The 24,198-nt window shown below is 41.8% G+C and overlaps 1 protein-coding gene across 2 annotated transcripts; it reads right to left on the bottom strand.

Annotated features, from left to right (window-relative positions):
* Nucleotides 1–7,147: 7,147 nt before the first annotated feature.
* On the bottom strand, nucleotides 7,148–15,305 carry IQCF3 (IQ motif containing F3). Of its 2 annotated transcripts, none has more exons than XM_023620360.2 (3): nucleotides 14,377–14,494; nucleotides 14,166–14,210; nucleotides 7,148–7,614 (listed from the first exon to the last, which is right to left on the bottom strand). In XM_023620360.2, the coding sequence occupies exons 1-3, from the start codon at nucleotides 14,392–14,394 to the stop codon at nucleotides 7,162–7,164; spliced, it is 516 nt and encodes a 171-aa protein (XP_023476128.2). In that variant the 5' UTR covers nucleotides 14,395–14,494; the 3' UTR covers nucleotides 7,148–7,161. The 2 variants fall into 2 exon arrangements, with proteins under 2 accessions (XP_023476128.2, XP_005613746.1); XM_005613689.4 differs by lacking the exon at nucleotides 7,148–7,614 and adding an exon at nucleotides 12,969–13,421 and having other exon boundaries at nucleotides 14,377–15,305.
* Between the last annotated feature and the right edge of the window lie 8,893 nt (nucleotides 15,306–24,198).

Raw genomic sequence — 24,198 nt, forward strand, 5'->3', positions numbered from 1 at the left:
CCTGTGGTTGTTCTTGGAGCTGAGGTGTGTTTCCTGGAGGCAACAAATTGTTGGATCTTGTTCTTTAATCCATTTTGCCACTCTCTGTCTTTTTATTGGAGAGTTCAATCCGTTTACATTGAGGGTGAGTATTGATGCCTGAGGGCTTAATGCTGTCATTCTGTCACTCGTTTTCCAGTTTTCCTGTATTTCCTTTGTTTCTCATCCTGTGTGTTTTAGCCTACCCATTGACTTCTACAATTTCTTATGCTGGGTTTCTTAGATTTTCCCTTATTTATGTTTTGTGTCTATGTTCTGTTTTTTAGTTTAGTGGCTACCCTGAAGTTTGTATTCAGAATCTCGTGTATAACATTGCGTGTTTTCTGGTGGTCTCTTACTTCCTTAGCCTAGACTGATTCAGTCCCTTTACTCCTCCCCTCCTAAATTATTATTTTCATCTCTTATTACAACTTGTGTTGTAAGTTTGTGGTTAGAACGATAAGATTGTCTTTGCTTTGGTGATTTCCTTCCCTTTATCCTAATGCTACAGTTGAATATTTGCTATCCTATTCTGATTCTATCTATTTGTCTCCCTACTCTGTGTTTTGTGACCCCTTTCTCCCTTTTTTTCTTTTTTCAGGTATGAGATCCTTCTTGAGGATTTCTTGTAGTGGACATCTTGTGGCTACGAAGTGCCTTAGCTTTTGTTTGTCTGGAAAAGATTTAATTTCTCCCTCACATCTGAAGGATATTTTTGCTGGATAGAGTATTCTTGGCTGAAGATTTTTATCCTTCAAAGTTTTGAATATATCATTCCAATCTCTCCTAGCTTGTAAGGTTTCTGTAGAGAAATCTGCTGGAAGTCTGATAGGGGTTCCTTTGTAGGTTATTTTCTTTTGCCTTGCTGCCCTGACTATTCTTTCTTTGTCATTCATTTTTGCCATTTTTACTACAATATGCCTTGCAGTAGGTCTTTTTACATTGACAAATCTAGGATACCTGAGAGCTTCCTCCACACACATTTCTCTCTCAATCCCTAGATTTGGGAAGTTCTCTTCTATTATTTCGTTGAGCACACTTTCTGCTCCATTTTCCTTTTCCATGCCCTCAGGAATTCCGATTATTTTTAAGTTGCATTTCTCATTGAGTCAGCTATTTCTCGGAGATTTTCTTCAGTTTTTTAAATTCTTAGTTCTCTTTCTTCCTCTGTCTGGAGCCATTCAACCTGTCTATGTTTGATTATGCTAATTTGCTCCTCTGTGGTGTCTACACGGGCATTCAGGGAATCCGTATTCTGTTTTATCTGATCCACTGTATTTTTCATCTCTAGTATTTCTGATTGATTCTTCTTTATAGTTTCAATCTCTTTTGTGAAGTAACTCCAGAACTCGTTGACTTGTTTTTCTATATTTCCCTTTACCTCATTGAGTTTTTTGATGATAGCTATTCTGAACTCATTTTCAGTTAATATACCTATTTCCAAGTCCTCAGGACATAGTTCTGTGTTTTCATTGTTTTCCTTTTGGACTGGAGCTTTTATAAATTGCTGGATGGTAGAGGAGCGGTTTTTGCGCATGATGCTGTTATTCAGTTGCAGTTACAGACTGTCACCGCTAGATGGGGGTCGAGAGCCGTGTGTTCTGAGCCCTCCACCTTCAGCTGCCATCAAACAGTGCGGTTGGGGGAGGAGGAGCACTTTCTCTTGCATGCAGACCTGGATTCCAATCAGCTCTCACTCTCTGGTTTCCCGGGGCCCTGGCTTGATGGGGTCCCCCCACATGAAAGCTTTCCCCCATTAAAGGGTTTCTGTTGCCTGGGCGGTGGGAGTCCTGGACGATCCCGCAGATGCGTGGCCCCTCCCCCGCTCCTTCCCTCACTCGCAGCAGTGATCCCACTCTCTAGGGGAGGGAGAAAAGTTCTCTCTTACCCCATTCCAGCTCCTCCGAGGGCAGCTCCAGCCTCTCCACCCTCCGTCATTTGCCCGCTGTGGGTCTCTGATGATTTCTGTTATTAGGATTTTTTTTTTTGGTTGGAAAGCAGTTGCTCTTTTTGGTTGTAATTTGGAGTGGAGAGAGTCCTGGGTGAGCTCACTCTGCGATGTTGCTGATGTCACTTCAATGTGTACTTTTGACATGTCCCCTTCATGTTTATTATTTTACTTGTTTCTTAACCACCAAGATAATCCAGACTTGTGAGATAACAAAAAATATATATTGTTCTCTGCCCCCAGTTCCTGGCACAGAGCTCCTGAAACCCTTGTGTAGGGGAGGAAGACATTTCCTCTACCCACTCTAGGTCCTTCTGGCCAGGCTATCAATTAAATTCACGTGAGATAGAATAACAGGAGAAAATTAAACCAAGCTTTACAACATGTATACATGGGAGAGACTCAGGAAAACTGAGTAACTCTCCAAAATGGTGGAGGTTCTCATCTTAAATACCATCCTGAGCTAAAGACAAAGGAGGATGTTAGGGGTGGGAGAAGTCAGTTATGGGAGATTACCAGACAAGTAGAGTAAGCAAGAGTAAGGGTATTATGCAGATTTGAGTCCTTGCCTTCTGCACTGATAAGAGTTTCTAGAGATGAGGTCATCTCCCATTCTTCCTGGCACAGAGAGGGAGACACCTTTACGGATGGAGATTTCCCTTACAAATGTAAATGTCTCTTACAAAGGGTAACTTCTACTTTTCAGAGTTTCTCTCATGTCTGCAGTTTTTAGAAGTAATCAGCCCAAAATAATCCTCATGTCGAAGAGACATATCTTGGGGTGGCCAATTCCAATACCCTACTCTTGTAAGTTCCTACATGATTAAAGCACTAAAAGCATCTTTTGTTCTAATATTTGGTCTTTGATCCTGGATCCTGACAAAGGGCTCCTGAAATCCTTGTAATTTTCTGGAGTCTCTTTTGTTATAATGAAGTGACTCTCTGTGGACTCCTGGATGGATCTTGGATGAGGACTGGTCACCAGAAAGACAAAGCCATATTAGAAGCTTGGAATTTTCAGCCCCATCCTCCATTCTCCTGAGAAGGAAAAAGGACTGAAAATGGAGTTTTCTAGAAGTGTCAGAAATGAAGTGTTTTCTAGGAGTAGTAAAGGAGATACCTGAGAGAAAAATTCATAAGAAGGAGAAACTGGGCTTTTCCCTCCTCAGGAGGGAAAGAAATGTAGGTTTTTCTAACTCAGTAGGGTGCCCAAGAACAGTTGCCACAGCATCACCTGGACACTTGCTAGAAATACACATTCTTGGGACCCTGATGTACTGAAGCAGAAATGCTGGATGGGGCCCAGTAATCTGCTTTAATGAGCCCTCCACATGATTGTGATGTATGCTAAAGCTTGAAAAGCTTTGCTCTAACTATTTCTCTCTTACTTCCAACATGCACAATAGAATCTCTCCATGGGAAAGTTGCCCACTTTCCTTAGGAGGCAGAGCTCAGAGGTTATCTTTGAAGTGAAGGCTGCCACACATATGCTTTGTATAAGTGGAGTAGAGGGCAAGAGAAGACCTGACCAGTTCACCTATTCCTAATGCAGTGGTTTCATGAATGGCTGATGATTGCCCATGGCTCCTTCCTGCTGACTTGTTGAACTAGGCAAATTATAAAACTCCACATTTGGCTCATAGATGACCAATCCATGATTAGGTTCACACTCAGGCCATTCTGAATCTAGGCAATTAGCTGATTTACTCATTAATCCACAGGATTTTCCCTTTTCACCACACTACACAGGATTACAAGAATGTTCTGGTCTCCTGGGTGCATTAAATGAGAGACACATCCATATTTATTGTCAAGAATTCCATAGGCACCCTTTCTGTCAAGTTTCCAATTCAAAACCCATTTTTGAAAATCACTTCCTGAAAAGCAGCTCACGTTAAATTCAATCTCTTTAAAGTGTTTATTACTTTGTTGAAGTCTCCTACTTTTTTGCTATCTGCCTTAGCAAACTGACTTAAGTGAAAATGGGGGTTTATTGGCTTTTAAAACTAGGAATTCCCATTGTATAGCTAGTGGTAGCTTCAGGTATGGCTGGATCCAGAGGCCCAAAAGAATCCTTAAGACTTAGTCTCTCTCTTTCTCTCTTTTGGCTCTATTTTCTCCTGTGTTGTTTCCATTCTCTGAAAGCTATTTCCGTGTCATGTCCCCCAGCAGCTCTGTTTTCATAATCCTTATGGTTAGAAATCCCAGTAGTTCCAACACAGTGCCAGAACTGAGTCTCACTGACCTGGCTTGTATCTTGTGCTCATCCCTGAACCAATCACTTTGGCCATATGTATAAAGATTCTGATATTCCTCTAAGCAGTTGCACACCCTAGGCTGAGCTTGGGTTAATTAAGTGCCTCCGTTACCCAGGAGCATTCACGTGGGCCTTCTGTGGGGCTTCTCCAGCCCATCTTTGTGGAGCTATTAGGGATAAGGGGTAATCAGGGTTTAGAAGAGCAGAGCTGTGTCTGAGGATTGGCAGGTTAAATTTTAATGATCTCTGCCAGCAATTTAAAGCTCCCATAACCCAGTGAATCAGAGAAAGAGATAGAAGGAGACATGACATTATAAGATGTATAGATAGAGGGGAGCAGAGACTGAGGGAGAAAGACACTGAGGAACATAAAGAGATAGTTATAGACATGGTGAAAGGCAAAATTATGAGAGATAGACAGAAACAGTGACAGAGAGACAGAGATAAAGACCAAAAGCCATGGATAGCAGTCCACAAAGACGAAATGGAGAGACAAAAATAGAGCTTCCTTCCACTACCCAGTACATGCACATACACACACGCACATGGAAGCATTGCCAGAGAGAAATAATAATTCAAAGAGGCTGAGAACAACATATCTATTGGGTATGAGGGATCTGGGATGGTTGTATGAGAGATTCACTCAGGGATAGTGGGACAGCTGTTTCTAAGGAGTAGGATTTGAACCACAGTGAAATCAGAAATCCAAGGCCTGGATAGAATTGTGTATATTCACTACATAACTATTTGTTGAAACAATAAAAAGATGACAACTCAATTTTAAAATTTTTGAAAACTTATGTAGACTTTTCTCCAAAGAGATATACAAATGACTAACAAGTACATAAAGATGCCCACATTATTTGTCTTCAGGGAAATGCACATAAAACTGCAATTGAGATACCCCTTCCCACCTACTAAGTTGGCTAGAATTTTTAAAAATAGTAAATAACAAATGTTGGCAAGGATATATAAAAGTTTGAACACTTGTACCTTGTTGGTGAGAATGTAAAACGGTGTAACCGCTAAATATTCATAGCATCATTATTCACAACAGCCAAAAGGTGCCAACAATCCAAATGTCTATCAACATATGAGTGGATAAACAAAAAGTGGCATTTCCGTACAAGGATATATTATTCAGGTATAAAAAGCAACGAAGTACTGATGCATGCTGCGATGTGAATGACCCTTGAAAACCATCATGAGAAGTGAAAGAAACCAGACACAAAATACTGTATGATTCCATTGATAAGAAAAGTCCACACTAGGCAAATTCATGGAGACAGAATGCAGATTGGTGGTAGCCAATGGCTGGAGGAGTGGTTACTGAGAGTGATTGGGTAATGGGAATGGAGTTGTCTTTTAGGATGATAAAAATGTTTTAGAACTTGATATAAATGATAGTGGTTGCTTAACACCGTGAATGTACTAAATGCTACTGAATTGATACCCTTATGTTAATGCTTACCAGTATGTGGTAAATCTAAACACGGTTATGTGAATTTCACTTACCATATATATGTCTCGTGTTCTTTTATGTGATGGTCAGTCAGGTGTGGCCACAAGAGAATAGGAGAGACACAAGAAAACAAAGTTTATTACACTCATAGGTCCTAGAGAGGAGGTCACCGCGTGTCACGCAGGGTCACAGGGGAAGCATCAGGTTTTGGTCAGTTGGCAGAAGACAGGAGTGAGAAAAGAGCTTTTGCCATGGCCGTTACTGGAGTGGGAAAGGCAAGGCAGGGCAGGGTGAACAGTTTAGGATTGGCTAGTTTGAGTAATTTCGGTGAGCTCTAAGCTAGAGGGGTGGTCCCCAGATGCCAGGCACCTGGTCCTGGAACGATTAGGGCAGCCGAGTATTGCCTCCTGAGGTGTACAGGCCCGAGAGAGGGGGTGTGGCTCCAGATCGGTTAGTCTTCAAATCCACGGCATGCACCAGGCTGCGTCCTTTGATTCAGGACTAAGACTAAGAATTGGCTTAGTCTTTATGGGAAAGGACAGCCTCTCCCAAGCCAGAAAGGGATTTTGTTTTTAAGATGTCAAAACATCATAATACACAGAAAATAAAAACTGTACACAATAACGTGTTGAAAAAGAGAAAGAGAGAATCTACTGTTCTGGGTCCTGGGAACACAGCACTGAACCCAGAGTCCCTGCTCTCCTGGAGCTCACCCTCCAGTAAGGGGAGCAGAAAATAGAAATTGAGGGCAGATAACCGGGCAGGGATGAAGACTTTGAAAACAGCAGAGTCAGGAGCCAGAGCATGCAGTAGTGGGGAGGGAAAGCTATTTCAATGAGACGGTCAAAGAAGGCCTCCCTGAGAAGGGAGCCTGGAGCAGAGACAAACCTGAATGGAGTGAGAGCTCCATCTGGAAGAAGACAATCCAAGGCGAGGAGGCAGCAGGTGCAAAGTGCTGAGATGGGAGCGTGCTGGGGATGTCTGATAACAGCAGAGCAGTCAGGAGGACTGGGAGGATGCGATGCCCAGGGCCAGACCACCCAGACTTATGTAGACCTGGGGAGGGCTTTTCAAATCTTCTAATTAAATGGGAAGTCACTGAAGCATTAAGAGCATCTATGACACAGGCCTCCATGTTGCCCAACTACAGGGGGCACCATTTACATTGACCATGCTTGAAGGCTTCTCCCTGAAGTTGGCTGACTTGGCGGCCTTGCAACCCCAAGAGCTGAGAGAGTTGGCATCCCCAACTCTCTTACCCAGGGCAGACATGGCTAATCAATCACAGGCCCTGCTCATTCAACACGGGGATCTCAGAATGCTTCTCCACACCGGACCCCAGACTACCCCTGCTGCTTCCTCAGACCTGACCTGTGAGATGCTCAGTATCTGTCATTTTCCCCGACCCTTCGCTGAGACAAGGACCTCATGGAACTTGTCTGAGATCATGCTGACACAGGGCTGGAGCAGACCTGATCAGTTCTTTATTGGGAAGGGGATGCAGTCTGTAATGCGACAAATCTGTGACCCTAGAAAGATCTCAAGCTCGAGTTCCAGCTGGCTTGCAGTGAGTTCATAGCTACCATGGAAAAAGCCACGAGTATGGCAACTATGGCAACGCCAGTAAATCTGGATGATGCGGGCAGCGTGAAGCAAACGGCAGTAACGAAGGTGGATGCGCCACATGCGGACCCAGGACTGCAACTTGACTGCTGCCTGTGCTTGCAGCGCATGGCACAGTAGGGCCGCCCGCCGCCTCTTTTCCAGCAATTTCGCTATCGTCTGCCTCCACCACCGCTGAATGATCGAAGCTCTGAGCACCGCGTGCAGCAGGGTCCGGCGCACCAGGGCGCCCCGCCACCAGGCCTGGATCTTTATGGCTATTGGCTCATTGTCAGGAGGCTTCTTCATCTCTGGGGGACGGGGTTTCTAAGAAAAAGAAGGGACACACAGGAAATTTTCCCCACCCGTCTCCGACCCAGGGTGTGTCAGCAACGAGTCCTGATCCATTATCAACAATGGCCCCTTTTCAGAAGTTCAGGAGCACTGGGCAGGGGCATTGAGTGGATCAGAAGACCAGATAAGCATCCTGTCTCTGCCACTCTCTGCTTAATGGACTTGGTTCATGTTGCTTTCTGAGTCTCGGGGTCCTCATCTGAAACATGGGGCTCACCTGTCTTAGCTATCGCCAGGTTACATGGACCTGGTTGACCAGTCTAGAACAAGAACACCATGATCTGTGGGTCAAAGGGTTGTCATGTTCCACCTGGGCCTGACCACCTACCTGGGATGCATATCCTTTCCCTTCAAACCCCTCCTACAGGCTGGAGAAGTGGCATCCTTTGCTTGCCTTTCATGCCTGACTCCAGCTCCAATCCACAACCTACTGTCTCCCTCTGTAGATTCTGGTATTGGAAGTTTCTCTGCTCCACACAGTTCAGAATCTTTCTCATTTATTTCTCACTTTCCCTTCTTTTGGTTCTTTCCTCTTAAACTTCAGTTAGCACACATTCATGCATGCATTGTGCACACACACTCCCACACAATTCTAGACTTGGGTTTCCCTATATACTTGGCAATGCGTTCACCAAACACAACCCTCACCACACCTCTCCCCAACTTTGCATATTCTGACTCCTACTAGTCAGATTTCTCCCTACAACCAAGTCTCCATGTCTCAGTCACCCACCTTTCTCAGACGAAGAAGGAACTAGGAGAAAAGGAGAGCCAGAGATGAGTCAATCCCCATTCATTCCAGTTCTGGATAGGGCAGCCATTCATTCTGATTGCCCTGGGACATTCTCGGTTTATGATTATTGTTCCCAAGTAATAATTCATTGCACTGTCTTTCACTCACAAATGTATCCTGTCTTGGATGACAAATTCCATGATCATCCCATGCTATGGGCCACAGAGTAGACGACCCATCACTCCTGCGTGACTTGGGTCACAGACGTTGCAGGTTGGGATCTCTCTCAACTTTGAGGGCCTCCATAAACCTATCTTTGGTGGAGGTGGAGGCTCCTCTTTCTCTATTTTTTTCTCCTTCACTTTCTTTTTCATCAATTTGGCTTCATCAACATCTTTCTTTTTGATTTCATCCAACTGGCCATGCTTCTGTAATCAGAGTTTAGAGGGGAAAGGTATGGGTAGGTTGTTCTCTGTACAACTCTGTGCCAAATCTACCACATACTCAATCTCCTGGCTTGCCCAGAGACCCTAGATGTAGAACTCACATCCTGAATTAACTATGGAAATTCATCTTCCTTGCCTGCAACTTTGAGAGGACTTGCTCTCTCTTACACAGCATTGAATGCCCATGACTTGGAAATAGATGATTTGAATCCCCTCAGGTCTTCAACCCCCTAAATTTCCCATAGCTAGGATCTAGATAGGTCCGTTGCTTTTGAGTCTTTACTCTTCCTTGAGATCCACACAAATTGTTGCATGTCTCATTAATTCATTCCTTTTTACTGCTGAAGTAGTCCATGGTATGGATGTACCGCAATTTGTTCAGCCATTCACCTATCTGGGTTATTTCCACATTTTTGGCTATTATTCTACTATGAAATCTTTGTACAAGTTTTAGTTTGAACATATGCTTTCAACTCTCTTGGGTATATACCTAGGACTAGAATTGCTGAGTCATGTGGTAATTCTATATTTAATTTTTTGAGAGATCACCAAACTGTTTTCCATAGCAACTACTCCATTTTACATTCCTACCAGCAATCTGTGAGACATCCAGTTTCTCCAATCCTCACTATATGCTATATTGCAGATATTGCTGTATTGCAGAGATGAAGCCAACATTGTTTGCTGTTGGATTGATGTGGGAGGGAATGTGTAGAGCTAAGTAAAAGGGAGGATTCTGAGAAAAATTTGAAGCAAACAGATTGGGTGAATGGTCAAGGCACAAGGAAAAGCAAGTTTTGGACAGAAGCATGAGGCTTGGGGAATGAGAAGTCCAGTTTTTGTCACATGATGTTTGAAAAACCTACTGGGCATCCAAGTAAGATATCAAGTGGGAAGTTGTACTTTGAGGTATGAAATTCAGAGGAGGCATCAGGGATGGAGATATAGAGTTGAGTGGCATCAAGATGCAGCAGGTATTTAAAACCATGTGACTGGATGATACTATCTGAGAGTAAACATAGAAAGAGACTAAAAGAAGTTTTGGGATTGAGCACCTCATAGATTAGAGGCTGATCAATGGAGAAGCCATTGATAAGATTAAGAGCAGCCAGTGAAGAAAGAGGAAAAACAGGAGAGTGTGGTGTTCCTGAAGCCAAAAGGAGAGTGTTCAAATAGGAGAGAGTGGTTAACTCTGTAGTTTGATGCAGAGAAGATGACAAATGATAGGGCAGAGGACAGAGAATTGACCATTGGACTATGCAAGTTAGTTGGTGATTTTATATGGTATTAGCGTTTGTTGTTTAACAAACCACCCAACACATACAGGCTTAAAAAAACAACCATTTATTGAGCTCACAGTTTTGTGGAGTGACAATTTGGGCTAGGCTTATCTGGGTGATTCTTCTGTTCTTAGCTAGGCCCACTCAAATATACGTGGTTAGCTAGCAGGTGAGCTGGGGGCTGGTTGTGTAAGATGGTCTCATCAGAGATGGCACATCTCTGCTCCATGTAGTCTCTCACTCTACAGCAATAGTCTCCTTCTTCACATGGTAGATGGCTGTGCAAGATCTTTTGAAGTCTAGCTTTGCAACTGGCACAATATCACTTCCACTGTATACTATTGGCCAAAGAAAGTCACAGGAAGTCTAGATGCAGGAAGAGGTTAAGTAGCCTTCATCACTTGATCAATGGAGCTACAAAGTCACATTGCAAAGTAGCATGGATACAAAAAAGGAAGAAATTTTGGTCATTTTTTCAAACAGTCTCTCTCAATCAATACCCTTGACCAGTATAGTTTCTGTGGAATTGGGGGGAAGGGAGGCCCAACTGGAGTGAGTTTAGGAGAGAATGGGAGGAGTGGAAGCGAGACAGTGACAACATGTTTTGCTATGAGGAGATTCAAAGAACTGGAATAGGAGGTAGTCAAGGATGGACTTTTTAATGATGGGGGACACTTTGTATGCCAATGGGAATGATTTGGTGAAAAGATAGAAACTGATTTAGAGAAACAAATGAAATTACAGGATGATGTCATTATAAAGGCAAGAGGTGATAGCGGGCAAAAGAAAAAGAAGAGTACAAGATGAGCAAAGTGGAAGGGGTGGCCTCAAATAGGGCAAAGACAATTTATTTTAACTTGAGTAAGGCAACAAATGTGGTGCAAATGATGCTGAGATGGAGGATGAGATGGTAGGAAGACGGGGGTCCAGTCTGCTGCCATTTCCTTGGTTAAGTGTGTGGTGACATCATCATTTGAGGTCAAGAGGAAAAGAGGGAGAATTGCCCATTTGAAAAGAGAGGAAATAATGTGAAATCTTCAGGTCAAAAAGCAAACTTACAGAAAAGTGTTTTGAGAAGTTTTTTCCAGCAGATCCTCAATATAAACCAAAGCCATGCAAAGTAGATATTTTTCTTCAGGGAAGCTCAGCTTTTCTGGTGCAGGATGAAGTAGGTGAAGGATTGGGTTCATCCAAAGGTGGAGAGAGAGAGGTCCAGTGGGGGTAAAACTGTAAGAGAATGCTCAACAGACAATGAATCTTAGCTGAGGACAAGGGATGACAACATGATGGCATGAAGGACATTAAACCATTGGTAAGGTCAGTCCTCGGGAGGTCCTAATTAGGACTGAAAAAACATTGGATTGATGCATAAGAATCAGTGACTCTAACACAAGGGTTGACAAAGTTTTCTGTAAATGGCCATAGTATCTTAGGCTTGATATCCCTACAGTCTCTGTCATGACTACTCAACCGCAGGCCATAGTTTTCTGACCTCTGCCCTAAAGGATAGAAGGCAAAGTCAGAGACTAGGATGATTGAAATTAATATTGTTGCTATGGTCAGTTATGAGTGATGACAAGGACTAGGGCAATGCCACCCAAAGTGCATTGGCCTCTGAGATAAGTACAGAGGTTGAGAGTGAGCAATTAGAAACTTTTATAGCAAGTTGAAATAGTAGTGCCGGCCCGGTGGCACAGCAGCTAAGTGTGCACGTTCCACTTTGGTGGCCTGGGGTTCGCTGGTCCGGATCCCAGGTGTGGACATGACACCGCTTGGCAAGCCATTCTGTGGTAGGCGTCCCACATATAAAGTAGAGGAAGATGGGCACGGATGTTAGCTCAGGGCCAGTCTTCCTCAGCAAAAAGAGGAAGATTGGCAGCAGATGTTAGCTCAAGGCTAATCTTCCTCAAAACAGAAAAATGAAATAGTAATTTTATGTATGCTCAATCTAATAATTAAAAACAAACTTTAAATTCTGTATGCTTTTTCCATTTATTTTTCTCATAACTTATTTTTATTGTTTTACAAAAGAATTGCTCTATAATAGACTGGTCCCTGGAAAAAAAAGTCATTCCCCACAGACAGCTCAAGAAGCAATGGTCTATAGTTCTACCATAGGAGAGGGTTACTAAGATAGGATGGAAGTCAAAACCTCTGGAAGTGAGAGACAAGGCACTTGGGGGCATCAACCAGTCAATGTTGAAGTCACTAAAAATTGTGTCATTCATAAGGAGGAGGTGATATCAATGGGAGCCCTATTTGTGTTCAGCACCTTGGAGAAGCTGCTCCTGAGGAGGCAGGGCTGAGGTTCCTTAAAATCATAATATCTGCTATTTCCTAAAGAAAATAGCATCCTAGTTAGCATGGAGCTCGCAGAACTTTGTGTCCAGTCATCACTAAGGCCAGCCTCCTGTGCGTTCTCTGGGCTGCACTGCTCCCAGGAGAGCCAGACAAGTGCCTGACTTCTGTTTGGGGCTTGCCAAATAGGAAGCAAATGGGTGGAAGCCCCAGCTGGCCCCTGATGGCAAGCTGACAGAGCTTGGCCTCAGAGGCAACTCTCATAAGAGGAGGTGCCCACAGTCTTCAGGAATATAAAGCCCAGCCCCTCCCAATTGCAAGTTCAGGAGACAAGAATGGTGCTGGGGCTGGGGAATGGGACACCTGGCTTTGCATATATGAGGACAGCCTCAGGCAGCAGTTTCTGATTTGGATAGAGTCAGCGACATATGGCCACTGTCAGTCCAGAACAGGGGCCATAGCACGGAGCGGTGCAGGGGAGGCACCTGTATTGAAGTTTCTCCCCAAGTGGAAGAGGAGGGGCAGGGCCTGAATCCTTGGGGTCCCCATGAGTTACTGAGACACATAAGACCTGGTCAGACATTTATTGGGGCAGTGGAGCCAGTTCTCCACCCCGTAGTGCTTTTAGACTGATAGGATTTCAATGTGGAACTCCAACTGGTTGGAAGTGCCTTTGTATTGTGGTTGTAAAACATCATTGGTCTGGAAGTCGAAGCAGCAATTTGGAGCCTGGAGTATGCAGACAGCGTTGGACATTTGGCAGTAACGTTGATGGCACTGCCACATGCGAACCCAGGACTGGAGCTTGACCGCCGCCTGCTCCTGGATTATATAGGTCTTCAACAGGGCCTGATGATGCTTACGCACACACCTCCACGTGAGCGTTCTCCACCAGATCTGAATCATCCAGGCCCTGAGGGCAGCTACCAGTAGCGTTCTACGCACCAGGGTGCCACGCCACCAGGCCTGGATCTTCCCAGCTGCATTGGCTCTTGCTCTCTGGCGTTGTTTTGCAAGAAGCAGCTAACCAAGCAAAGCAGAAAACTCTCAGTGAATTTGTCACCATCAACCACAGCTCTGGTGTCTGCCACAAAAGAGCTCTGATCTTCTCTCTTAACAATCAGCCTTTCCCCTGATGGTTCTGAGAACCCAGGAGACCTGGTTGGGTTTTGCCTCCACTTCTGTCCTGTCTGTGGCCATGGACACATTTCCCTACCCTCTGAATTACAGTGCCCTTGTCTATAAAATGGGGATGTGCTTGCCCTGTGGTCTTCACAGGCTCATGGGACCAGTGGAAACACTTCCTGATCCAGAAGACGTGGCATGTGTGTGAGAAGGATGAGGACGAACCTCTGCATTTATGGCTTGCATCTCAGCCCAAAAGCCTGTGATGCTGCCTTCTGATGCCTCACGTTGTGCCATAGCCCCTTGGGGTTTTCCCCTCACCTCACTTGTTTGACTTTCACTACTATTTCTCAATCGCCCCTATATTCTTCTAGGTCCAGCTGCCCCTTCTCCAGCTTTCCAATTCCCACTCTGCTGTGCTCCAACTTCCATGTGGCCTGTTTGCATCCTGACTCCTCACCTCTCTATTATTCTCTCCTTACTTAACACAGATCACCCAGAATAGGGAGGGAATTTATGGGGAGAGGAAAGCAACACTGAGCTGACTCCTGAGGGACTAGAGATAGATCCCCCATTTCGAAGGACAATGGGGTCAGAGGGTCAATGCTTTGTGGTTCTCTCATGCTCCTGGGCACCACCTACCTTTTGCCTTTCTTTCTCTAGTGCATCATAATCTGGATCAGACTTCTGCAATCAGAATGTAGAGAGAAACCATGAGTGAGGACCAGCCTCTGTGTAAAGTCCCCACAGCCCCAGCCCCGCATTCTTTCCCTGGGTCCTTTGAAGTTGTCTGGTGCTTCCCTCTTCCATGGGGCAACACCCCACCCCTGGGGAGGAGGTGTCTAAGTCTTACACTGCAATTACTGCCCATGGTTTCAGGGCAGTGGTTTAGGTGTTCACACCCCTCCTGGTCCTAGCTCCATTGGCCTAGCAGAGGCAGGAAGGGCAGTGGAGGAAGAGATAGCCGTGATGTCACAAGGGCAACTATGACCCAGGGACCAGGTTCCCTTCTCCGTGCTCAAAGTAAGTGCAGAAGGAGGAAACATCTGCTCATTTCCCTCCTGCCAGGGATGGACCAGAGTCCTCAGTGGAACCACAGTCCCTGTGAGTATGTCCTGTCTCATGGGTGATCTCCAGTTTGGCCCACCCACAGGACTATCCTGTGATCAGCCACTGAGAAGAGCAGCTCATACGGTACAGAGGAAGTAGCATGGGCTCAGGCTGCTGCCTGGGCCCTCTTGCCTCTTCTTCAGTGGGTGGGAAAGTCCTTCTTCTAATGCGGATCAGTGGGAGTATGAAGGTTAAGCAGAAGGGGCCAAGGAAGGGTCAGGGTGGGGGTACATCAGGCAGTTTCTACTCTCTCCCCTCAGCTGCTGTAACTCCCTGTCCTTCTGTAGCTGTTTTGGTGGTGCTTAGCAAGACAATATATGTTCCTTAAAACAAAACAAGCCCTTCCATCCTGTGTCTGAAACTTAGGGCTGGAGGAATTTTCCAAACGTAAGTCATTATGTAGCAGATAGTGTCCTTGCCGTGGTAGACTCCTCTGGTGGCGACAGTGTCCATATTTTAAGGAATCAGCTAGTTATTCAGGCTTGCTTCCCAAACCAGCCAGCTTCTGGCTGTCCTCACCTCCATTTCCCAGCCACCTTCACTTCTCTTAATGAATGCTGTGTATGGCTCCCTGCAGATCTCCATGACACGCTGATGTGGGCTCTTCATTTCAAGGCATTATCTATCAATTTCCTACCAAGGAATATGAATGTTTAGCTTTCTGCCTCAACCCTGTTGACACAAATAATCCATAATCAATCTATAAATCAAAATTTGGGTGAGTTTATTATATGAGCCAGTTATGAGGACTATAGCCCAGGAGCTTCCTTCCCCAGGAAACACTCTAAGAAGTGGGGTGTACAGAGTGGTTATATACTGTCTTGGAACAAGGAACATACATCAAATATGACAGGAATATCCCTTTCACTACAGTCACAACATGCTTTGCTATCACAGCAGGTCAGTGGTCACAAGATAAACACAGCAGGCCAGTAATTAATCCTTGGTTTCTGGGAAGAAATGCTTATCTATAAAGAAATGCTGATACGTGGGGAGGCAAAACCCCTTTCTTTAAGGGCATCATTCCCCACTTTGGGACATTGTGAAGGTTTAAAGCAGATGTACAATGCATACTCAACAGGCTATGTTAGGCCTTTCTGGAAAAATAAGGTCAGGCCAAGTGAGTTTTAAAACAAATGGCTTCCTCATATACTCCAAGACATCTTATTGCTTTTCATTTATTCGTCATCCCAAACGACCCTGCTTTTTCTCCCTTCATCTTCCCATGGGGTTATTTGCAATTTAGGTCTGACAATAATTCAGGCTTTCCATTATCATGACTGTGCAAGTGCTGCTGATAGCCGTGCCATGGAGCACACTCGGATTTCCTTGCTTTTTCCACACAACTTCATAAAAGCTTTTCATTATGAAAATGTTTAAATGTATACAAAACTTGATAATAGATAATGGCTCCATATGTACTCATGACCCAACAGAATCTGTTTTTCTCCTCTCTTCTCCACCGATGAATTGATTTCTAAGTCACCTCCAGTGATTCTCTACAGCAGACAGTACTGTGAGAAGCATCCTCCTGTGTGTCTCTGTGCAGCCACGGGAGGCGTTCTCCAGGGGATACATGCTGGGTGGCTAGCTGAATCATAGGACAGGTGGCTCCTCTATGCCCCTAAATCCTGAAAGATTGCTCTCCACAGTGGCAGCACCAGTCTAACCTCTGTCAATCACTTCCTAATTTTTCCTGAACTGAAAGATGTAAAGTGGTGTCACTTTGCTGTTTTAATTTGCATTTCTGACTATAGACTTGAGCCGAGTGTGATTTTTTTAAATTGAAGTCATAATGGCTTATAACATTGTGAAGTTTCAGGTGCACATTGTTATTCATCAGTTTCTGTATAAACTGCATCATACTCATCACCAATAGTCTAATTTTTACCCGTCACCATATATATGTGCCTTGATTCCAATAATCCATAACCAATCTATAAATGAAAATTTGGGTTAATTCTGAGCCAAAGTGTGAGAGCCATAGCCTGGGGTCTTCCTTCCCCAAGGAAGGAAGGGCACCGGAGCAGTGGGATGTACAGAGTGGTTATATGCCCTCAAACAGCGCTTTTTTCTCAGGATTGCTTTGGCTATTTGGGGTCATTTTTGTTCCATGTGAATTTTGGGATTCTTTGTTCTATTTCTGTGAAGAATGTCATTGGGATTCTGATTGAGATTGCATTTAATCTGTAGATTGCTTTAGGCAGTACAGACATTTTAACTATGTTTATTCTTCCAATCCATGAGCATGGAATATCATTCTATTTCTTTATATCTTCTTCAATTTCTTTTCAGTAAGGTCTTATAGTTTTGAGTGTATAGGTCTTTCACCTCCTTGGTTAAATTTATTCCTAGATATTTTATTCTTTTTGTTGTGATTGTAAATGGGATTACATTCTTGACTTCTATTTCTGCTAGTTCATTGTTAGTGTATAGAAATGCAACTGATTTTTTAAGTTGATTTTACCCTGCAACTTTTATGTAGTTGTTGACTATTTCAAATAGTTTTCTGATGGATGCTTTAGGCCTTCTATATATAGGATCATATAGTCTGCAAACAGTGAGTGTTTCATTTCTTCCTTCCAATTTGGATCCTTTTTATTTCTTTTTCTTGTCCAATTGTTCTGGCCAAAATCTCCAGTGCTATGTTGATACTGGCACCCTTGTCTTATTCCTGTTCTCAGAGGGATGACTTTTCATTTTTCACCGTTAAGTATGATGTTGGCTGTGGGTTTGTCATATATGGCCTTTACTATGTTGAGGTACTTTCTTTCTATACCCATTTTATTAAAAGTTTTTATCATAAATGAATATTGGATCTTGTCAAATGCTTTCTCTGCATCTATTGAGATGATCTTGTGATCTTTATTCCTCATTCTGTTAATGTGATGCATCACATTGATTGATTTGCAGATGTTGAATGCCTCATGTCCCTGGTATAAATCCCACTTGATCATGGTGTATGATCCTTTTGATGTAATGCTGTATTCAGTTTGCCAGTATTTTGTGAGGATTTTTGCATCTATGTTCATCAGCAATATTGGCCTGTAATTTTCCTTCTTTCTGTTGTCCTTGTCTGGTGTTGGTATCAGGGTAACATTGGCCTCATAGAATGAGTTAGGAAACATTCTTTCTTCTTCCACTTTTTGGGATAGTTTTAGAACCATGGGTATTAAATCTTCTTTCTTTGAATGTTTGGTAGAATTCTCCAGAGAAGCCATCTGGTCCTGGACTTTTGTTTTTTGGGAGATTTTTGATTACTGTTTAGATATCTTTATTTGTGATTGGTCTATTCAGATTCTCTATTTCTTCTTGATTTAGTTTTGGGAGGTTGTATAAGAATTTATCCATTTCTTCCAGGTTATCCAATTTGCATGCATATAGTTTTTCATAGTATTCTCTCATAGTCCTTTGTATTTCTGCAGTGTCCATGGTAATTTTTCCTCTTTCATTTCTAATTTTATTAATTGACACTTCTCTCTTTTTTTTCTTGGTGAGTCTGGCTAAGGGTTTTTCAATTTTGTTTATCTTCTCAAAGAACCAGCTCTTAGTTTCATTGATCCTTTCTACTGTTTTTTTAGTCTTTATTTCATTTATTTCTGTTCTAATTTTTACTATTTCCCTCTTTCTGCTGACTTTGGCTTTGTTTGCTCTTCTTTGTCTAATTCTGTTAGGTGTGGCTTAAGATTACTTATTTGAAATTTTTCTTGTTTTTTGAGGTGGGCCTGTATTGGTGTCAATTTCCCTCTTATACTGCTTTTGCTGCATCCCGTAACAGTTGGTATGTTATATTTTCATTTTCATTTGTCTCCAGATATTTTTTAATTTCTCCTTTTATTTATTCACTGATCCAATGGTTTTTCAGTAGCATGTTGTTTAGTACTCACGTATTTGTGACTTTCACAGCTTTTTTCTTGTAGTTGAGTTCTAGTTTCATAGGCTTATTGTTGGAAAAGATGTTTGATATGATTTCAATCTTCTTACATTTATTGAGGCTTGCTTTGTTTCCCAACATGTTGTCTATCTTTTAGAACATTCCACATGCACTTGAGAAGCATGTGTATTCTGCTGATTTTGGATGGGATGCTTTCTATATTTCCATTAAGTCCACCTGATCAAGTGTTTCATTTAAATCCAGTATTTCCTTGTTGACTTTCTGTCTGGTTGATCTTCCCAATGATGTAAGTGGGGTGTTGAGGTCTCCTACTATTACTGTGTGGCTGTTAATCTCTCCCTTGAGGTCTGTTAATAGTTGTTTTATAAACATTGGTGCTCCTGTGTTAGGTGCATATATAAGTGTTATATCGTCTTGGTAGGAAGTCCTTTTTATCACTGTATACTGCCCATATTTGTCTCTCATTGTCTTTTTTATCTTGAAGTCTGCTTTTTCTGATATAAGTACAACAACACCTGCTTTCTTTTGTTTGCCATTTGCTTGGAGCATCATTTCTATCCCTTCACTGTGAGCCTATGTTTGCCTTTAGAGCTGAGATGTATTTCCTGGAGGCAGCATATTGTTGGGTCTTGGTTTTTAACCCATTCAGCTACTCTGTGTTTTGATTGGAGAATTCATTCCATTTACATTGAGTGAGTATTGATATATGAGGGCCTAATACTGCCATTTTATCTCTTGTTTTCCAGTTGTTTTATGTTTCCACTGTTTCTCTTCCTTCATATTTCTGATTGCCATCTCATTTTTGTGGTTTTCTGTGGAGGTTTTCTCTCTCTCTTTTTTTTTTTTTTAATAAATTCTGGCTCTGCTCTGGTTTTTTGTTTAGTGGTTACCTTGAAGTTTGTATAAAAGATCTCATGGATGAGATAGTCCATTTTCTGATAGCCTCTTATCTCCTTTAGCCTAAGCACGTTCCATCTCTTTCCTCTTCCTCTTCTGAGTTATTGTTATTACAAATTACTCTGTTTAGTATTGTGAGTTTGTGACTAAGTTGAAGTGTTTATAGTTACTTTTGATGATTTCCTTTCTTTAAGTTATAATTAAGTATTTTCTTACCTGTTCTGAAAGGGAGCTGCAATTTTCTGATTTTGTCTATTTATCTCCTTGCTCAAAGCTTTGTAGACCTTTGTCTTTTTGTTTCTTGTATGAGAGGTCTAATGGCGAAGAACTCCCTCAGTTTTTGTTGATCTGGAAAAGCTTTTATTTCTCCATCATATCTGAAGGATAGTTTTGCTGGATAGAGTATTCTTGGCTGAAAGTTTTTGTCTTTCAATATTTTGATCATATCATTCCATTATCTCCTAGCCTGTTGTGTTTCCGCTTAGAAATCCACTGAAAGCCTGATAGGGGCTCCTTTGTAGATTATTTTCTTCTGCCTTGCTGCCCTTAATATTGTTTCTTTGTCATTGACTTTTGCTAGTTTTACTATTATATGCCTTTTAGCATTGATGCAATTAGGAGTTCTATTGGCTTCATGTATTTATAAGTCAGATTCCTTCCCCAGGTGTGGCAAATTCTCAGCTATTATTTGTTTGAACAAACTCTCTGCTCCTTTCTCCCTCACTTTGCCCTTTGGAATACCTGTAATCCTTATGTTGCTTTTCCTAATTGAGTTGGCTATTTCTCGAAGAATTCCTTCTTTAAAAAAAAGTCTTAGTGCTCTCTCCTCCTTCACCTGAAACATTTCTATATTTCTGTCTTCTAAATCACTAATTCTTTCCTCCATAATGTCAGCTCTATTTTTTAAGCATTCTAGATTATTTTTTTATTTCATTAATGTTGTTCTTCATATCCAGAATTTCTGCTTTTTTTTTTTTATAGTTTCAATCTCTGTGGTGAAGTATTCCTTCTGTTCATTAATTTTATTCCTGAGCTCATTGAACTGTCTTTATGAATTTTCTTGTAGCTCATTGAGTTTGTTTATGACAGCTGTTTTCAATTATATCTCATTTAGATTGTAAATTTCTGTGACTTCAGGGTTGGTTTGTAGAGAATTGTCATTCTCCTTCCTGCTCTGAATCGTTGCTGTAGTTTTGCATAGTGTTTGATGTTTTTTTGCCATGGCATTTGTGGCACTATCAGGTCACAGATTCCACATGCTACTCCTGGAGGGAAGCAGGATCTGTGCTTTTGATCCCATCCCATCTGATGGAAGTTGTAGGGTACTATGGGTGCTTGCCTAGCCAGGAAATCATTCTCCTGGGCACATAGATCCGCTGCTGCCTCTTCTTATGTTCACACCGGCTGCTGTGCCCAGTGGGTGGTGTTTCCTCACAGGGTCCAAGCCTGGGCCATTCCTTGGGACCACAGTGGCAGTGTGGGCTCTCCCACTGGATAGGAAAGGAATCACACAGGGGCTTAGACATGCTGCTGCCTGTTCTCTCAGTTTCACAGAGGTGCACTCCCACCCTCAGGGCCACATTGGTACTATGGGTGCTCATGCCAGCTGGGAGAGTGTTTGCATGCGTGCACAGGGCTGCTGGGAGCCAAGGGAGTGCTCACCTATCTCCACCACCTCCCTGGGGACAGTCCACCCACCTTCAGATGTATAGCTGCATAGGTCTCTCAGGCATTCTGTTGTGCTGTGTGGATATCCTCCATTGATCAATGAGTGACCATTCAGTTGTAATTCACAGGGGTAGAGATAAAGGGAACAGCTCACTCCACCATGTTGCTGAGTGTGATTCTTTTTCTTTTTCTTTTTTTTTTTTTTTTGGTGAGGAACATTGTCCCTGAACTAACATCCAATTTTCCTCTGTTTTGTATATGGGATGCTGCCGCAGCATGACTTGATGAGCAGTGTGTAGGTCTGTGCCCAGGATACGAATCACAAACCCTGCACTGCTGACGCAGAGTGCATGAACTTAATCACTATGTCACTGAGCCAGCCCCCTGAGTGTGATTCTTAGGGGTGAGTACCTGGGCTCCAATCTTGACACAGACCCCTTCTGGCTGTGTGAACTTGGGCAAGTCTTTCAGCCTCATTGTGTCTGTTACTTGCTGGGTAAAATGGAGATAGAAACATCATTCCTCCTTCATCGAGCTGTTGTGAGGATTCATACAGGTGAAATCTTTGGAAGGGCATTTGGTCCTAGTACTGTTCCATGTTTTTTAGCTCTTATTTATTGTTGCATCTTTGCCATTTGGGATCTCTGTGTAATTGCCTGTTCTTGTCCTTGGCCTATTTTTCTATTGGATTCCCATCATTCTCTTGTCCAACTTCCTTGGATAACTCTTTGTGGGATAGAAATGTTACAAATATCCTTTCCCAGACTGTCATCTGCCTGTTAACTTTTTCATGATATCTTTCATTTCACAGATATCTTTCCATTCATTTCCCACTTTATAATTGTGCTTTTGAAATTTTTTAAACTAGTACCTTCCCATCCCAGTTCACATGTTTTTTCTATTAGATTCTGGTTTATGTTTTACATTGAGGTCTTCAGCAAGAGAAAGGAACATGATCCTGCACACCATGTCTCCCTCTTTCTTGGATTTAGTCCCTCATTTTGATAGAGCACATCCTATGATAGTTTCCTAAGGAGAGATCCATAGATATACATTTGTAGAGACTTGCATGTCTAAAGATGACTTTATTATACTCTCAAATCTATTTCTACATTGAAAATAATTTTCCTCAGAACTTTGAGGTCTTTGCTCAACTTTCTTCTAGAAGTGTAATGCTGTATACAATTATAAATATATATGCACCCAACATTGTAACACCTAAATATTTAAAGTAAATCTTAACAGAAGTGATGGGAGAAATAGGCAACAATACAATAATGCTAGGGGATTTATAACCCCACTTGCAACAATAGAAAAAAAAAGATCTCAAATAAACAACCTAACTTTACACCTTAAGGAATTAGAAAAAGAAGAACAAACTAGACCCAAGTGAGCAAAAGGAAGGAAATAATAAAGATTAGAGCAGAAATAAATTAAATAGAGAACAGTATGATAACGGGGAAAAAAAACTGAGTTGGTTGTTTTGAAAAGATAAACAATTTTGAAACACCTTCAGCTAGACTAGTCAAGAAAAAAAGAGAGAAGACTCAAATAATTAAAATTATAAATGAAAGAATGGGTATTACAACTGATACCACAGAAATATGGAGGGTCATAAGAGACTACTACAAAGAGCTATATGCCAACAAATTGGATAACCTAGAATAAATGAATAAATTCCTAGAAATATACAACCTACCAACTGAATCATGAAGAAATAGAAAATCTGAACAGACTAATGAGTAAGAAGATTAAAGCAGTAAGCAAAAAACCTCCCAGTAAAGAAACACTAAGACCACATGCTGGACAGTGAATTCCAGCAATCATTTAAAGCCAATTCTTAAAACTTTAATGAAAAATAGAAGAGAGAAAACATTCCCAAACCGACTTATAAGGCCATAATTACCCTGATACCAAGGTCAGAAAAGAACACTACGAGAAAAGGAAATTACAGGCTAATATCTCTTATAAACATAGATGCAAAAATCCTCAACAAAATATCAGCAAACTGAATTCAACAACATATTAAAAGAATTATGTACCATGATCAAGTTAGATTTATCCCTAGGATGCAAGGATGGTTCAACATACTCAAATCCATAACGTAAAACACCGTATTAACATAATTAAGGATCAAAATCATATGATCACATTAATAAATGCAAAAAAATTTTGACAATATTCAATATCTTTTCATGATACAACTCCCAACAAATTGGATATAGAGGGAACCCATTTCAATCTAATAAAGGCCATATATAACAACCCATAGCTAACATCATACTCAATGGTGAAATGTTGAAGGCTGTTCCTCTAAGATCAGGAACAAGCCAAGGGTGCCCACTCTCACCACTTCTATTCAACATAGTACTGGAATTCATAGTCAGAGTAATTAGGCAAGAAAAAGAAATAAAAGACATCCAAATCAGAAAGGAAGAAGTAAAATTCTCTCTGTTTGCATTACATGATCTTATACATAGAAAACCCTAAAGACTCCACCAACAAACTGTTAGAACTAATAAACAAATTCAGTAAAGTTACAGAATCAACATACAAAAATCAGTTGTGTTTCTACACATAAACAATAACCTATCTGAAAAAAAATTAAGAAAACAATCCCATTTACAATAGTACCAAACATAATAGAATACTTAGGATTAAATGTAACCAAGGAGGTGAAAGTTCTATACACTGAAAACTATAAAACATTGATGAAAGAAACTGAAGGAGATACAAATAAATGGAAAGATATCCCATGTTCATGGTTCAGAAAATTTAATATTGTTAAAATGTCCATGCTTTGATCCATGGATTGAATGTGATCTCTGTCATAATTCCAACACCATTTTTCACGGAAATAAGAAAAAACAATCCTAAAATATGTATCTAACCACAGAAGACCCTGAACAGTTAAAGTTATCTTGAGAAAAAAGAACAAAGCTGGAGGCATCACACTTCCTGATTTCAAATTATATTACAAAGCTTAAGACACATAGACCAATGGGACAGAACTGAAAGCCCAGTAATAAACCCATGGATGCATGGTCAAGTAATATTAGACAAGAGAGCCAAGAATACACAATGGACAAAGGATGGTCTCTTCAA

The sequence above is a fragment of the Equus caballus genome, chromosome 16 (genome assembly GCF_041296265.1).
Source record: "Equus caballus isolate H_3958 breed thoroughbred chromosome 16, TB-T2T, whole genome shotgun sequence".
NCBI classification, from domain to species: Eukaryota; Metazoa; Chordata; class Mammalia; order Perissodactyla; family Equidae; genus Equus; species Equus caballus.

What these genes read in the sequence shown, in the direction of transcription:
- IQCF3 (XM_023620360.2), bottom strand. An exon ending in TAGAGAAAGAAAGGCAAAAG is followed by an intron (nt 7,615 to 14,165) that starts GTAGGTGGTGCC and finishes TCTTTTTCTTAG; the next exon opens with AAACCCCGTCCCCCAGAGAT.